General features: G+C 41.8%; 1 protein-coding gene across 2 annotated transcripts in view; it reads left to right on the forward strand.

Moving 5' to 3' along the window:
* CNIH3 (cornichon family AMPA receptor auxiliary protein 3) overlaps window positions 1-17,373 on the forward strand; it is a 373,524-nt gene extending 356,151 nt beyond the window's left edge. For both annotated transcript variants that reach the window (XM_074037269.1, XM_074037279.1), the window contains exon 5: window positions 16,289-17,373. In XM_074037269.1, the coding sequence (XP_073893370.1) occupies window positions 16,289-16,385 (97 nt within the window). In that variant the 3' untranslated portion in view covers window positions 16,386-17,373. The remainder of the gene's footprint in view (window positions 1-16,288) is intronic.
* Window positions 17,374-17,717: the final 344 nt, after the last annotated feature.

Below are 17,717 nucleotides of genomic sequence, written 5' to 3' on the forward strand. Positions count from 1 at the left end.
AATGACTCAAGTCCCTGGACACTATGCCTTCCTCAGGCTCTGGTTGATGAACTTGCACATTGATCATCAAAACTGGTCAGAGGAAGTGCCAAGAGGTGCACAGTGGATCATCTGGGTGCCAGATTTCCTTGTGTCCCTACTGGGCACAGCAGCTCTCTCTCCTCCTGCTGGTCAGGGCCAATTTCCTCTGCCACGGTGGTGACACCACTTCTTGTGAGGGTCCTTGGCACAGGCCCCAAGTGTCCTGGCAGCATGTGCTACATCCTTTGGTAGGAATGTTCCCCCTCTGGAACCTGGACCTCTAAACCTGAAAAGCCCAGAATAGAAGGGATAGGAAGCACAAAGTCCCCAGTGGGTTACAAGCAGTGACAGTAAATGGGGCCATGCCACTATAGTTTCCTACTACTGAACCCTGGAATTAGGTTTGGTAACTCACCCAATCACAGCCCAGTTGGGCCTGGGAATGGTGAAGCAGGGGGGATCAGAGTTACATCAGCTTCCTCCTCCTCCCTTACCCCTGACTTCGTTCTCATACAAGGACAGACTTGGCTCCTGCAAGAACAATGGAGGATGTATACTCTTTGGGGACAGTTCCATTTTTTTTTATTTTTTTGAGATGGAATTTCGCTCTTGTTGCCCAGGCTGGAGTGCAATGGCACGATCTCAGCTCACTGCAGCCTCTGCCTCCCGGCTTCAAGCAATTCTCCTGCCTCAGCCTCCTGAGTAGCTGGGATTACAGGCATGTACCACCATGCTCAGCTAATTTTGTATTTTTAGTAGAGATGGAGTTTCTCCATGTTGGTCAGGCTGGTCTAGAACTCCCAACCTCAGGTGATCCTCCTGCCTCGACCTACCAAAGTGCTGGGATTACAGGCATGAGCCACTGCGCTGGCCAGCAGTTTTATTCTTAAGAGGAAAAGGGAGCAACTGAGCCAAGCATGTCCAATTTGCTCTTCCCAAGTTAATTGATGAGGTATCACGCGACTTCCCCCGTGGCAGAGTGAGCGCAGCGGTGGAGAGATGCTGACAGTGTTATGCCAATGGGGCTCCCTCCACTTGGAAGGAAACAGCAAGGACTGTGAAGAATTTTCTTTCTTCAAAAGCTCCAAAGTGTTGTTTATTGAGCACTTACTCTTTGCCAAGCTCCCTGCTCAGTACTTTTCTTCAGTTATTTTCACAACAATCCTTTGAAGTGGGGACTATTTTTGCCTCCAGTTTATTGATGATTAAATAAAGTACATCCCTGTAAATAAATTGACTGAGAGTCGAACCCAGTCAGGCCCCATGGCCCAGGCTCCGAACCACTAATTTAGTAGCTCTTTGGCTGGTTTGCTTAGGAATCATCTGGGGTAGTTTGTGACAACTCAGATCCTGGACCCACCTTCAAAGATTCTGATGGGCTTGAGGCAAGGTCCAGGAATCTGAATTTTTAAAATAATTTAATTTAATTTAATGTTAAGTTCTGGGATACATGTGCAGGACGTGCAGGTTTGTGTGCCATGGTGGTTTGCTGCATCTATCAACCCATCACCTAGGTATTAAGCCCCACGTGCATTAGCTATTTATCTTGATGCTCTCCCTTTCCTTGCACCCTCCATGACAGGTCCTAGTGTGTGTTGTTCCCCTCCCTGTGTCCATGTGTTCTCATTGTTCAGCTCCCACTTATAAGTGAGAACATGCGGTGTTTGGTTTTCTGTTCCTGTGTTAGTGTGCTGAGGATAATGGCTTCTAGCTTCATTCATGTCCCTGCAAAGGACATGATCTTGTTCCTTTTTATGGCTGCACAGTATTCCATGGTGTATATGTACCACATTTTCTTTATCCAGTCTATCGTTGATGGGCATTTGAGTTGATTCTATGTCTTTGCTATCATGAACAGGGCTGGAATGAACATATGAATGCATGCATCTTTATAATAGGATTATTTATATTCCTTTGGGTATATACCCAGTAATGGGATTGCTGGGTCAAATGGTATTTCTGGTTCTAGGTCTTTGAGGAATCACCACACTGTCTTCCACAATGGTTGACCTAATTTACATTTCCACCAACAGTGTAAAAGCATTCCTATTTCTCCAGGAATCTGAATTTTTAACAGGTTCTTCTTTACCCCCCGCCAGGAGAATATGATTTAAGTGACATGACCCCCATCCTTTGAGAAATACTTCATGATACTATACTTTCTTCTCACGTGTAAGCCCAGGGCATGAAAATGAATAAATGCTACCCAATACTTGGGCATCTTTTCTGTTTCCACTGCTGGAGGGAGGGGCAGATGGGTTGGAGGAGCACAATGTGAGGATAGGCAGGTTCACCTTGCTTTTATGGAGCACGGATCACCAAAGATAATGCAGCACACCATAGGTGGAGGGGCTAAACCATGTGACTCAGACTGGAAACACGCTAAGAATTTAGAAAACAGAGCCTCCACTTTAGTGGGACCTGAGTGGTCAGCAAAGGAGTTAGTAGGCAAGCTGGGCTGGTGAAGGAGATACAGCATGTGGGAGTAGGACAGGGAGGAGCTACTTGGAGAATACGTCTAAGGGAAGGAGGTTAGACGTGGGGAACTGTCAGAACAGATGTGATATGGGAAGAAGTAGAAGCAGAGACACATGAGATTATGTCGGCAGTAAGCAGGTGCACAGTAGCACGGGGATGTCAGCCTTCTCATTGTGGAAAGCATGAGCCTCAGCCCCAGAAGAACGTGAAACATCCACAGAGAGCCTGAGAAACCATGAAGACCAAAAAAGGGACAATGGAGCAGCAGCATCCAGTGCATGTTCGACAAGCGTGTATTGCGCGTCAGGCATCGAGTCAGTACTTACGATGCAGGGAGGACTAAGACTCTGTTCCCACTCTCCATAAGACACTACCAAAGTGTAGAGTTAGGGAAGACAACTTCCTTGTGTTCCTTTCTTTCATATATTTAACTAAGTTTTTTAAAAAATTTTATTTTTGAAGCACATAAGGCAGACTTTGTTAGCTTTGAGGGGAATCTGTGCTGGGTAGGGAGGTGGTAAGAAAAGGATGAAAAGAGAAACAGTCTTTTCTCCTAACAAGTTAATGCTTGAATAGGGGGAATGAGACATAATAGGATGTAGAAGCTAAGACTGGATTCCAGTCTTCTGGGATTCCAAGTTCTTCTGCACGAGCTTAATGACAATAAGATTGCTTCTGACTTCACTCCTCGCCTTGACCACACAGATGCAAGGTTTCGGCTGTGTTAGGTCATTGCATGGGGAAAGGTGTCAGTCAGTGTTGGGCAAAAGCAGAGGCAGGATCTGAGGGCAGGACAAACTGGGGGCTCCTGCTTGATTGTCTCTCTTTGGGAGCAAGTTGTGTCCCTGGCCTTTCAGACTTAGGCAGAGGGGAGATTTCAAGTCAGATGGTGCCTGTACAGTCTATGGAATAGGCCCTGTCTTGAAGCTAATGAGGTCTGGAGTTGATGTTGCCTGCGTCTCCTTTCTCTGATCACTTTCATGTCACTCACCCATCCCAGATGCCATGGTGTTCTCAATGCCCCAGTTCGGGGGTTTCCTGCCCCACTCCACCTTCCCCTTCCTGATCCTCAAGAAAACTGACTTCTTTTCCTAGGCCCCCTGTCTCCACTTTGTAAGGGGCATTCTGAGCATGGAGGCTAATCAAGATATTCTGTGTCCAATGGAAGCCTAACATGCCACCCCTTCCAAGGGCAGTGCATTTTAACTCAGACCCAATGCCCCAACCAAATGAAAGATCTCTAATCTGGAATTTTTCAACAATGGACCTGCTGGGTCAGGGTGCACCAGATCTCAGGAGGTTTTTCCAGAAGCCTTTCAAATGCCCCAAGAGGCTGAGTGGTCCACCAAGTGCCTGCGTGTGTGCAATCAGGAAGCTTGAGTCTGGGTTCTCTCCTGGGGCAAGTCGCTACAACTCCCAGACCCTCATTTCTGCTATTTGTAAAATGGAGAAGACACCTCCTATGATGTCAAGTGACCGACTTGTTCCCAGATAAAAATGAAATGGAAAGCTGCTTTGTGAACCAAAATGCATGCTTTTCTTACAGTGTGGGGATGCTGACTGGCAACGGCTGTGAAGCGGAGGCAAGAGGGTGCTGGTGGGAGGAGAGCTGCGGAAGCAGAGTAATCTGCAGAGTTAAAAGCAGGCTGTGTAAGGAAGGGGCAGGTGGCCTTTCCAGAAATCTGTACATGGCTGTCTAATTGCACACAGCATGGGATTTAATGCAACCTTCATGACAGTTCCCTGCCTCCAGCCCCTCCTTCCATCACCCCTGCAGCTGATGGAGAAGTTGAGTTTAGGCATTAAAAGGGCCATTTTGCAGCAGCAGAAGTTATTTCTGCTACCTTGCCTCTTATCATTAAAAAAAGAATAGAAAAATTTCCAGAAACGTTATTTTGAGGAGAGGGGCTTGGTTCACCTGCTGACAATGAGGCAGTGAGAGGAAGACACTAGAGAAGGCAGCTCTACATGGAGGGATCCGGGTGGGTGCTGTAAGTCCCAAGGACCCCACAAGACTGCCCGCCTGGGCTGACCTTAGCAAAGACTGGACCAGCTTGGTAATTATTCAGAGACTATTAAGTGCGTGTTGCTTGTGGATTAATTAGTTTAGAAGAAGGAAGGAATTAAGTGGCATCTTAACATGATGGGAGGCTTTATGATATTATGAACCACATTTAATCTAGCATCTCTGGTAAATTTGTAAGCACACTTAGCAAATAATTGCATCCAATTATAATTGCAATTATGACTGGAGGTAGCTGCAAGTGGTCTTAACACAAGCAAGTCACAGTCTCAAGGATGTGTAATTCACATCAAATATACAGGGCATTTCAGACCTGGTGGGGTTGGGAGAAGGAGGAGGGGAAGAGCAGGAGGAATTGAACAAGGATGCAAGAGAAAAAAATGAAGAAACAGGGCATAACAATGTCCTTTCCTCTGCTGATTGAAATTCAGTAGAGAAGCAAAGAAACTGTGAAAACAGATGAAAATGCAGAGTAGACAATAAAGATTTAATCCCCAAATGAAATTAGTGAGTGGATCTTCCATCACAATGAACACAATGAACCTGTATTGACCTCTGAATTAATTTTCATCTCAGTTGAAAAAGCACTTGTTCTTTACCAGCTATCCGGAGACAACACACACAGTTGCCTTCATTTGGGTTGTGTTGATCCCAGGTTTCTGGAAAGCTTGTCCTTACTCACTTCAAAGGATTATAGTTTCTACTCTGACACTCGAAGAGTAATCCGTTCAGCAGGGTGAAGAGAAAGCCTCGCTGACTACAATCAGATAATGTTGTTAAAAGTCCTTCCAATAAGCCGTCTCATTTAAGGCTACATGAAACCTGAAGAAAAGGGCTGATAAAATTGGAACATACGGTCTTTACACCGTGTCCAGCATGGATAACAATGATGCCTTAGTAATACCTTAAATTATAAAGGGATTTATCCTTAGGAAGATGTTTAGAGCTAGTGGTTTCCACCATTAGAATCACCCAGAGAGCTAAAAAAAAAAAAAAAAAAAAAAAAAAAAAAAAGGCCAAATGCCCCCACAGCTCCACTCCTCAAGATTTTGATTTAATTGATGTAGGGTGGGTTGCGAGCTTGGGTATTTGTTAATCTGCCCAGGTGGTTTTTTATACAGCTAAAGTAGGGAAATGCTGACTTACAAAGTTCACCTGACTGCAGTTCCTTATTGCAGAGGCAGGGCCCACTCTTAGACGTTGATATTTAGTGGGTTTAGGGTGGGCCTGAGAATCTGCATTTCTAACAAGTTCCAGGGTTGTGGTGATGCTGCTGGACCTAAGGACTTCTCTTTGAGAACTACTGTCCTATAGTATTGTGTACGGACCCTGGCCCTTCAGCTTTCTGATGGTTAAACGTGGCCATGCCCAGTGACCTGCAAAGGTGAACTATGGCTATGGTTCCAGCACCATTTTGGATCCTCCCTGAGTTGCTCCAAATTGGCAATTGGCTTCTTTTCTCCTCTGAGTTCTACCTGGCTCCTGACCCATGGCATCCTTCCCCACTAACCAGCAGCATTTGGCTTTTGGCTTGGCTTCCCTGGCTCAGACTCTCTCAGCACTTCTTCAGGTCTTGCCTTGGTCTTTCCCCTCTGACTGTGCTCCTGGATGGCTAAGAAAGGATTCCTGGCCGGGCGCTGTGGCTCCTGCCTGTAATCCCAGCATTTCGGAAGGCTGAGGCAGGCAGATCACCTGAAGTCAGGAGATCGAGACCAACCTGAACAACATGGAGAAACTCCATCTCTGAGAAAAATACAAAATTAGCTGGGCGTGGTGGTGCATGCCTGTAATCCCAGCTACTTGGGAGGCTGAGACAGGAGAATCACTTGAACCCAGGAGGCGGAGGTTGCGGTGAGCTGAGATCACATCATTGCACTCCAGCCTGGGCAACAAGAGGGAAACTCCGTCTCAAAAAAAAAAAAAAAAAAAAAAAAGAATGGATTCCTATCCCAAGCTGCTGTCCCTGGGGCAACCCTCCAGCACTGGCTCAGTTGCCATGCCTCCTTTGCCCCTACAAGGGCTGAAAGGAAGATGGATGGTGGCAATGCAAACAGTGAGGATACCAGTGTGTTTCTCAACATTGTTCTCATGTTTCTGTCAGTTATCTTATATTCCCAATAACAATCGTAATAATACTGATAGCTAAAGCTCTTTGAATCCACACTATGTGCCAGGCATATGGTATGCTAAATACTTACATGGATAATTTCCCTTTCTGTTTTCTTGTTTGCCCAACTTTACTATAAGTCACCTGAGGCCAAGGATTATGTAATTCACAGGTTGCCGCTGTAATATAGTGGAGCTGATGGTCTTGTGTGTCATTTAGTTAGCCCCCTCACTTTATAATATGTAGTACTTCTCTGATTGACTTGAGAAGTTTAAAGAGAGAGGAAAATGTGAAGCTATGTAACAGGGCAGTCATTTGCCACTGGACATTGCTGTGAATGTTCATGCTAATCCCACCAGCTGGGAGCATGTTGTTGACTTCCTGTCTTCTTGTGTAGTGGATACACTGCTGAGGCTGCTGTGCTGAACACAGGGTTAGTTGCAAGGTGGACTGGAATACTTCTCTTCACACTCTATTAGGGATCCACTACCTTCTGCAGTAAACACTGACGGCATGCATAGAAGTGACATCTATAACTACATCTCTCTTCATCTTGGGACATCTGAAACATCAAGAAAGCCCGATATTGATAGCAATTGTGTGGTTTAGCCAATAGGCAAAGACCCTCAGATTATTTGGTAGTCAAAGGTTCTGGAGTTGCTCCCATCAACTCTCAGGACAGCAAAGGCTTGTCCTAAGGCACGGGGTGAATGTCCAGTCTCCACTCTAAAGTTGTGTTTACATATTTGACATGTGACTCACCCTTGTAATGGATTCGGGCTATTTCTGAGAGTGATATCTGAAGTATCTGAAGGGCTTTCAAGGAGGGATAGTTTATAAAATTGGCCAAAGTGACATTAAGGAGAAAAACTGCACATAAATTTCAAGTTAGTAGGTTTTAATTAAAATTTTAAAAATTATGTTGGGGGGCAACATTTGATTCCTCTGTTAGACTAACATAAAAATGACTTTCTTCTGGCTAGGGAGTACCAGTCTTAACATGTGTGGAAACAATTGTAGCTGATTCTATTTTCATTTTTATTCTATCACATCAGAGGGTACATGTAGGGGGATCCAGGGATGGAATTCCCCTACAGTGGGTCTCCTAATTAATCCAGAGTCCTAGAAAAAGATCACAGATCTTTTCTTCAGCTCATTCATTCAGTCTAACCAGCATGACAGGCCACCTGCGCACTGGCCCAGCCCTCTGGTTCATAGGGCCAGACATCTGGACAGCAAGCTAATTTGAAACCCCAGTAGTGTGAGCACCTCAGGAGTTAAATTCTTAGGTAGGACTGATAATGGGTTAGAAAGGAGTGCCTTAGTCAAAATTTTTGTATTCAATTTGGGTTAGAGTAAGTGAATGGAATAGAATGGAAAAGATTCTGGAGAATGGCAACTAAAAACAGGTGTTTTTAAAAATCTTAGGGGACTTCTTCAACATTGTTACCTATTGTTCGTTATGCTTAGTCAATTTAAGGCTCGGTAAAGTTTAAAAAAATGTTTTAAGGCATGGAATTTTTTCCAGCTTTTAAGAAACAAATGACTTCCATGCTAATTTCATTTATAGAAGACGCAAAGCCCCCAATCTGTTCTACAAAGCAAAACAAAAGAAAACACAGAAAGCAAATGACCAGCTTCGCTTCTGAATATAGACGAAGACATTCTAAATAAAACGTTAGCAAATAGAATGCAGTCTTATTTCCCATAATGCAGTGGGGTGGATGCCAGGAATGATAGGAGTATTCGAATTCAGTGAATACATTCATAGAACTCATAAGAAGAACCTTACTGGTATTGAGGGCTGTCGGGACTACAAAGTGGGAGCCCTCGCAAGGTCTTGAGCACAGTGAGGTAATGTGATACGTGGTTTAAGTGGACCACTTTGACTACCGTGTGAAGAAGTGATTTAAGGGAGGTAAGAAACTGGGAGTGAGTTAGGAGGTGTGGTGAGCAGAGTAACGGCCCACAAAGATGTCCACATCCAAATCCTTGGAACCTGTGAAAATGTTATTTTACATGACAAGGAGCAATTAAAGTTACAGATGGAGCTATGGTTGCTAATCAGCTGACCGTGAGGTGGGGAGACGATCTTGGATTATCCAGGTGCGTAATGAAATCACAAGGGTCCTTATAAGTGACAGGAAGGCAGGAGAGAGGCAGGCAGGGTGATGCAGTGTGAGAAAGACTTGACCAACTATTGTTGGCTTTGAGATGGAAGGGGCCATGAGCTACACAATGCGAGTCATCTGTAGAAGCTCAATAAGGCAAGAAAATGACTTCTGCTTGGAGTCTCCAGATGGAAAGCAGCCCTGCTGACACCTTGATTTTAGCCCAGTGAAATCCACTTCAGACTTCTGACCTCCAGAACTGTGAGAACATAAATCTGTGTTGCTTTAAGTCACTCAGTTTGAGGAGTTTGTTGCAGTGGCAATAGGCTACTAACACAGGTTGACTACTGCAATAACCCAAGTGGGAGTTGGCAGCAGCTTGGATTGGAATGGTGGCAGAGAAAGTGCCAGGAAGTGGTTGGATTCTGGACATGGTCTGAAGTGAAGTCAATGAGATTTACCAACAAACAAGGTATTTGATTGGGTTTGAGAGAACGAGAAGTCAATGTGAGTCTCAGCGGAGAGGAGACTTCGAGTTTCTGTAAAGAGGCAGTAGAATGTGAAAAAGTGCCCCTAAGAGACTGAGCACTTTCTTCTTCCCCCTTCCAGCCCTACCCCTCATCACACCCAAAGACCAGTGATCTAGACTGAAACCATGCCAAATGGGTTTTGTGGACCATTTTTCTAGACCTACCCCCAAAGGTTGGCCTTTAAGATATTGTCACCTTGATGAAAAGAATGATCAAGAAATAAGTTATTGAATTATGAGATTTACAGCATCTTTCCTATCCTCCTGACTGTGAAGGAAAGAGAATCCTTGAACTTCCCTCCTCCCTTTCTTTCCAAGGGAAACTTTGAATTTGTTAGCTCAATGCCTGGGCAGGAACATCTACTGGGAGAGGCCAGAACATTTCCATCAAAGAGGAGGCAAATATCTAGTGAGAGAAAAAAGTAGTTCCAAGACGGGGAGCTGGGGAGACCACTGGCTTTTGCCATGCCTCCTTTGCCCTACAAGGACTGAAAGGAAGATGGATGGTGACAATGCAAACAGTGAGGATACTGGTGTGTTTCTCAACATTGTTTTCATGTTTCTGACAGTAACCTTATATTCCCAATAACACTCATAATAATACTCATAGCTAAAGCTCTTTGAATCCACACCATGTGCCAGGCATATGGTATGTTAAATACTTACATGGATAATTTCTAGACTTGACTTGAGTTGAGGAGTTGAGAGCCACCTGGATGGTTTACTGGAGAAGTGTTGACAGCAAGCTGGAAATGAAATGGAGAGAGACTCTTTGATCCACAAGGTCTATGAGCAAGATTGAAAGGAAAGAAAGGGAGAGAGGGTTTTAAGCTACGTTGTCATGGATTGGAACTGTATCTTCTGTGACATTCTTTGAGAACATTGGTAAACATTGGCATTGCTTTTAAGTATATAGATGAAAAACATCTTACGCCCTATAACTCATTTGTTAATCCTCCTGTGCTACCCTTCTTTTTTCGAAATTGTAAGTCCTCAGATTGTCAGTCTGTTCTGTTTTCTTAGGTGCTAAAAAATGAAATTACATTGCTTAGCCTTGAAACTGTGCAACCTTTCAACTGCTGATGAAAACAACCTCAGCAAGATGAAAATTTCTCCATTTTCCTGAAACTATCCTGCATCATAAAATTCATTGCGGGTGGTACCTCTAAAAATAAAAGATTTGTAAAAAATGTTTTTGCAATTCTTTTTTTTTTTTTTTTTTTTTTGAGACGGAGTCTCGCTCTGCTGCCCAGGCTGGAGTGCAGTGGCCGGATCTCAGCTCACTGCAAGCTCCGCCTCCCGGGTTCACGCCATTCTCCTGCCTCAGCCTCCCGAGTAGTTGGGACTACAGGCACCCGCCACCGCGCCCGGCTAGCTTTTTGTATTTTTTTTTTTTAGTAGAGACGGGGTTTCACCGTGTTAGCCAGGATGGTCTCGATCTCCTGACCTCGTGATACGCCCGTCTCGGCCTCCCAAAGTGCTGGGATTACAGGCTTGAGCCACCGCGCCCGGCCTTTGCAATTCTTAATGGTTGTCTTACTTAATAATTAGTTGTCCTGGTGAGGGAATAATGTTTAAGTCGGTATCTCTGTTTTCTGAAAGGTGTCAGTGTTGTAAGTTTTCATTGATACTTTCTTCTTCCACAGGAATGGACATAAAGATAGGTAAAACCTAAGACTTTGTTAGGTTTCTTATTTTAAACAAAATGTTTGGGTATCTGGGTCTCATTCTCTGTTATCAGACACTTGTATTTGCTGAACCATGTTTCCTGGAATATGATGCTGAGCAGAGACTGGCCTCTGTGATTAACTGATGGGCTCACAGAAAGAATAATTTTCATAAACCTGGGAGAGAATGGGACTGAGCTGATCTCTCCGTACATCCTGGGGAGGTAAAGAAGTCATCCTGAGCAGTAGATTTCCACCACCATTCCCATCCCAAGCTGCATAGGAAAGAAGGGTTGGAGGGGTCCCGAAGCCACTTGAAGAAGGGCCATTTGTCAAGAGAGTGCCTATACCATCCAGCCCTCTTCACCTGCTCCCACTAGAGGCTCCTCCTCCAGTCATAGCCCCTCAGCTCTGTCCTTGAAACTGTCTCTGGTTTTGACCCATTTCAGGGAAGAGTAAAATCAGGGAGCAAAAGCCTCACTTCTCCTGAGGTTAGTCAACTTTTCTCCCTATATTTGTTTCTTCTATTGACTCAAGGACTTCTTAATAGCCTGGACTGTTGATGCCACAGTTAAGAGAGACCAATGGAATATCAGGAAATTTTTTCCCAGTATTTTCATGAAACTCTTCCTCTGACCCTTCTCATGGCTTGTGGTATCACCTTTCTCATTGAAAGCTCTATGTATTAATCATGCATTTTAATCTTCTGTATTTTCTGATGTTTTGATATCGGTGGCTTTGCTGATCCCAAGGAGATGTTTACTCCCAGGGCTAACTAGTTCTTAGAGATAGAAAAGGATGGGTCTGCAAGTATACTTCTCATCTGGCCACTAACCAACCCCAGGCCCATATTCCCCAACCACTGCCTTTATCAGATGCTCACAGGGCTCTCACACTCTGGGCTGGAATTCCCCTGTCCTAACCGTCCCAGGACCAGGTCCCAGGCAACTCTGGACAGCTCCTAAACCTCACAGCGTGTCAGACTTATTCACAACTCCTAAACCTCACAACGTGTCCACTTATGCTGCCCTTCCTGTTCCTTCCAACAGACACCACAGTAAAGGCCCTTCCACACTTCCTCCCTCACTCTGCCTGCTGACTGAGCCTGGTGCTTCCCCATGTGGCCCTGTGTGGTGTGGCATGCACCCTCCTCTGAGGAACTGTGGGTGATATACTATCTTTTCAGTGGCAGTCAACTCCTGATCCCAAATCATAATAAACTCACCATGCCCATATAATAATAAAGCTTGCATTTTGAAACACCCCAGTCTAATGCTGGACACATAAGTGGTGCTCAATACATGTTCATTGAATCAATGGCCAATGAGATAAGCAACTCGGCAAATCAAGGCTCTTGAATGTAGCTGTTAGGAGACTCTGAAAGTGATCAGGAAATTATTTCAAATAAGCTCTACTCCAAGTTGACTAAATACCAGACCCAAAACTTATGGCCAAGGTTTATTTCACATCTTAAATTACGTTCGGCCATGTCCTTCAACCAAGCTTACCAGACCAAACTATACAAAGGTACAGGTATGCATGGAAAGCTCCGGCACCCACAGCATGCCAGGAGCAAGACATGTCCAAAATTTGCTTATACTCAACAACACTGAAATACTCCTACCATTATCAAATCAATTCATTGTTCCCTTAGAGGAATAGAGATTCCCCCCTACCCCCAAAATTACAGAACATTTTGCCCTTGGATCTCTTCTTCAGGAGCTTCGGGCATCTTCTACTTGAATTCACAGGGCTGTTTCTGCACTTTCAAGGTGGGCTGACTCCAGGCCCAAGCCTCTTCCGAGGTTCCAGGGTGTTACCATGGTACTCAAGAATGTTGCAGCATTATTTAGAAAGAAAATCACCAAATATCTCAACCAAATGTGACTGATGCAGTAGCTAATAATCTGAAGAAATAATTATCTTACATAAGAGCTCATTAAGAAAAGACATCAAAATGAATGTGATAAAATTGAACATCTGTTACTAATAAAACCTCTTAAAAATTAAGAATAGATGGACTTTTTTTCAACTAATTAAAAAGTATGACATTTAATCATCAGCCAGCATCATATGAAACAGTGAAATAGTGAAGAACTAGGCAGAAAGTAAGGATGTTCATAACCACCATTGTTTATTTTTTGGGGTGTTCTGGCCAATTTGATATAAATAGAATAAAAAAGAAAGAGGCCTAAATATTGTTAAAGAGGAGAAAAAGGCCATTATTAATTGAAGGTAGAAATGCATCTATTGAAAATCCAAAGGAGTAAAACTGAGAAAAATATATGAGAATTAACGAGCTCAGTAAGGTGGCTGATTGTGTAATAAATACATAAAATCAATAGCTTGCTTCTACAGTATTAAAAACAAGTTATAAAATATAATAAAAACTGGGATCCTGATTATAATAGCAGAAAAAGTACAAAATGCCTGTAAGCAAACTTAATGATAAAATTGAATGATGTATTTGGAGAAAACTAAAAAATTACAAAATTTTATTGAGAATTGTAAAAGAAAACTTGGGTAGAATTTTGGAATATGTGAAATATGTCAATTCTTTAAAATTTAATTGCTGTATTTAATATATATTTAATTCAATAGTTCAATGTGATATTTTCATAAGTTGAAAAAAATCATTCCTACTTTCACCTGACAGAATAAGCAAGCAAGAACAGCAGTGAGTTAGGAAGGGAATATTAAATTATTAGGTATTAAAATTCAGAAAACTTCAGAAATTGAAAGTGTGATATTTGTGCAAGAATAAATCAGGTACTCTTGCTATGAGCCACCATGGCATTCTTCATATATTTTCTTCAAAGCTATTAGAAATACTATAATTAAGTAATTATTGATTTGTTATTTGTTTAATAAGTCTGCTATCATCCTCCACTGTATCCAGACACTTAGACCAGTATCTGGCATGTGTAGGCACTGAATATTTACTAACTGAGTGAGTGGATAAATAGAAGAAAGCAAAGAAACATATTCTACTACATATAAGAATCTAGTATTTGTCAATGGGAAAGAGAATATCTGTAATAAATGAATTTAGGTTCTATGGTTAGAAAATCGAGAGATAAATTAGTTTGTTCTCATTCCACATACTAAATTCCATACCTTCCATACAGTAGACTGAATTCTTGATGGAATAAAAAGTTAAATATTAACAAATGCAAACTATAGAAAAAAATAGTGGATATTCACTAACCCTCCAAGCTTAGAATAGAGGGAAGATAATATAAATATAATATAAACTTTAAAAACTTTTCTAGGTCCAACAAGCCTGCACACAAACATAAACAAATGCCCCATATTTAAAAATCTCTAAATTGAGGAAAAGATGGCAAAAATAGTAGAACACAATGTATGTCAAGATCCTTAAAAAATATTTGCATCCTCTGATATAATAAAGTACCTGTATCATCTGGACCAAAGGGAAGGGATCTTGGAACAATAAAGTTCTGGGTTTAATTATTGCTTAGCTTTGCATCTTAAAGCAAATTAATGTCTGAGTTTCAGTTTCCTCATCTAGAAGATGGGGATATTATTATTTACCTTGAAAAGTTGTGAGTAGGGATAATGCAAGTTAAATTCCTATAGTAAATGCTCAAAAAGTGATCATTAGCTATATTACTATTTTGTATCTAAAACTCCATTTTAGAACAAAGCTAACTATGAGATTAGCTTTATGCAAAAAGAGTTGACATGAATTATTTTATAGCAAGAAATGCCCTAAATGTTCTCCTAAGGGGAATAGCTACATAAATTAAGATTCATCTTCTCACTGGAATATCATCCAGCCATAAAAATGAATGTTTATGAGGGTTATGTAACATCATGGGAAAATGCTTATGGCTCTTTAGTGGGAAAAAGCTGAGTAAGAAACTGCATTTGTAGTAGGTTTACAATGCTGTAAAATATATATGTATACATAAATAAAAGCCTGGAAGGAAACATAATAAAATGTTAACAATGACTGTGTTTGTGAAGACTATGGATGGTTTATTTCTAATAGTATTTTCTGCATTTCCAGTTTAAAGACTGAGTACAGCATATTTTTGAAATAAAAATATATACATTGAGAGAAGGAAAAACAAAGACACTAAAAAAAATTGCTTTGGTAATCTGGATATTATTTAAAGAGTCAGTCTTGAGCAGTATGACTGAGGCTCAATATGACACCTCTCACCATCTGAAACATTCTGAAAAGAGAGAAAAAATCTCTTAAGTTCTAAAACTGAAGACTTGTAAGTGACTTCATACATCATTAGAATATCTGAGAATTCAGATGGGAATTTGAATTCCTGGGGAATTCAGAAGGATTGGAAGCACTGGTCAGTAGGAGCCTATTTTCTAGGAGCCAAATTCAAGAAAATTGATTGGCATCTTTAAGGTGTGCTTGGGGAGGGACAAGCTTCCAGGATTCATAAAGAGTAACTCAATAGTGCTGTCTGCATTGCAATTCTGTCTTTTCCCTGCTTCCTTTTTCTCACCTTCTTCCCACCCATCTCTCTATCATCTTCCACCCCTACATAGTCTAGGGGAGAATGTAAAATAGTACAGAATTTCCAGAGGGCAGCTCAGCAATATATATTTTTACCCTTTAATTTTTAAATTTTAATTTATGTATTTATAGTTATTGTAGAGATGGGGTCTCACTATGTTGCCCAGGCTGGTCTTGAACCCCTGGACTCAAGAGATATTCCCAAAGTGTTGAGATCATAGGTGTGATCCATTGTGCCCAGCCCCTACATCCTTTAATAATTTCACTGTTATCAATCAATCCCAGTGAAATAAACAGAGAGGTGTAGGGGAAAAGGTATAAAAAAAGATACTGTTCATCAAACTGTTTATCATAGCAGAAAGCAAAACACAAGATAAGGGCCAACATTGCTGGGGGAGCATTGGTTAAATAAATTAATGTTTATATATTTGATGAACCAGTGTGTAACCATTAAAATGGTTTTTATATTATTTTATATGTTAAATGGGAAATGCAGTAAACTAAATTCCAGATACAATAGGACTCCAATTAAGTAAAAGAAAAACACACAAAATCCCTATAGATGTGTACCTATGTGAGTATAAGTTGACCAGAAGGAATACCCCAGAAAGTTAACAATAGTTCTGTCTAGGTGGCTTCATGATGAGAGATTATTAATTTCTTTATATTTTTTACATGTTTTCAAAAATTATTCTTACAGTAAGATACATTATTTTCACATGCACCAAAAAGGTATTATCTAACAAAGAAACAAAGATAGTAATTATTGTGGAAATGGAAGAATATTTGTTTCTAAGATGATTTATATTCTAAGGAGAAAACCGTTGTCCATCTCCTTGTCTTTTCAGTCCTTTCTGCACCTGGATATCCTCAGCATTAACAGTAACACCATCAACTCACTCACTGGACTTCATGAACGTGTGGTGGAGCCTCCTGAGGATTTAACTTTCAATACCCTGACTTACTGATGAGACTTGTAAATCAACAATAAAACTGGAAGGCCCCCTAACCATCTGCATTAGTCCATTCCTGAGCTGCTATAAAGAACTACCTGAGACTGGGTAATTTATAAAGAAAAGAGGTTTAATTGACTCACGGTTCTGAGAGGTGTACAGGCCTCTGCTTCTGGGATGGCCTCAGGAAACTTACAATCATAGTGGAAGGTGAAGGGGAAGCAAGCATGTCTTACATGGCAGGAGCAGGAGACAGAAGGTGGGGGAGGTGCCACACACTTTTAAACAACCAGATTTCATGAGAACTCTATCATGAGACAGCACTTGGGAGATGGTGCTAAGCCATTAGAAACCACACACATGAGCCAATCACCTCCCACCAGGCCCCACTTCCAACACTGGGGATTACAATTCAACTTGAGATTTGGATGGGGACTCAGAGTCAAACCATATTACCATCTGAATGGACCCTTCCTCTCGGCCAAGAGCAGTCCAGAATTAATCTGAAAAAGTAGTTCATACTGGATGAAGAGGGGATTGGGCATGATGACTCATTCCTCTGCAGCATTAACATCAATACGGACCTTAAGTCTGATAAGAAACATTTACAATCTATTGTCTCTGAAGCTTGCTACTTGGAGGCTTTATCGGCATGATAAAACCTTGGTCTCCATAACTCCAGACATTCCTTTCGACTGATGATAACTTTCTACTGATAATAACTCTTTCAACCAATTGCCAATCAGAAAATGTTTAAATCTACCAATGATCTGGAAGTCCCCCTCCTCAAGTTGTGTTGCCCTTCCAGATCAAACCAGTGTAAATCTTTCATGTATTGGTTGATGTATTATGTCTCCCTAAAATGTATAAAAGCAATCTGTACCCCAATCACCTTGGACACATGTCATCAGGACGTCCTGAGGCTGTGCCATGGGTGTGTCCTTAACCTTGGCAAAATAAACTTTCTAAATTGATTGAGACCTGTCTCAGATACTTTTGGGTTCACAGCCTAAGTATAGGCTCCTTTAATAGTTAAGCGACTCCCTGAAGAGATTTTGTGAATTGTTAAATTCTCCATTCCGGCTTTTAGAGGATGCACAGAAACAACTGGATTGTCTGGAGTCAGCCCCATTGCAGGTCGCTGAGAAAGACAGCTGCAGACTATCTGGAGCTAAAATCACAATGCTAGCTCCACCAAGGTAAGGACTGTGTTTGCCTAACTTATGGCTTTATGCACAGCAACCAGCACATCTACCTACACACATAGGGGTCACTTAATAATATGTGAATTGACTTTGAGTGAGTGAATAAAAGAGTAGATATT

The sequence above is a fragment of the Macaca fascicularis genome, chromosome 1 (assembly GCF_037993035.2).
Source record: "Macaca fascicularis isolate 582-1 chromosome 1, T2T-MFA8v1.1".
Classification (NCBI taxonomy): Eukaryota; Metazoa; Chordata; class Mammalia; order Primates; family Cercopithecidae; genus Macaca; species Macaca fascicularis.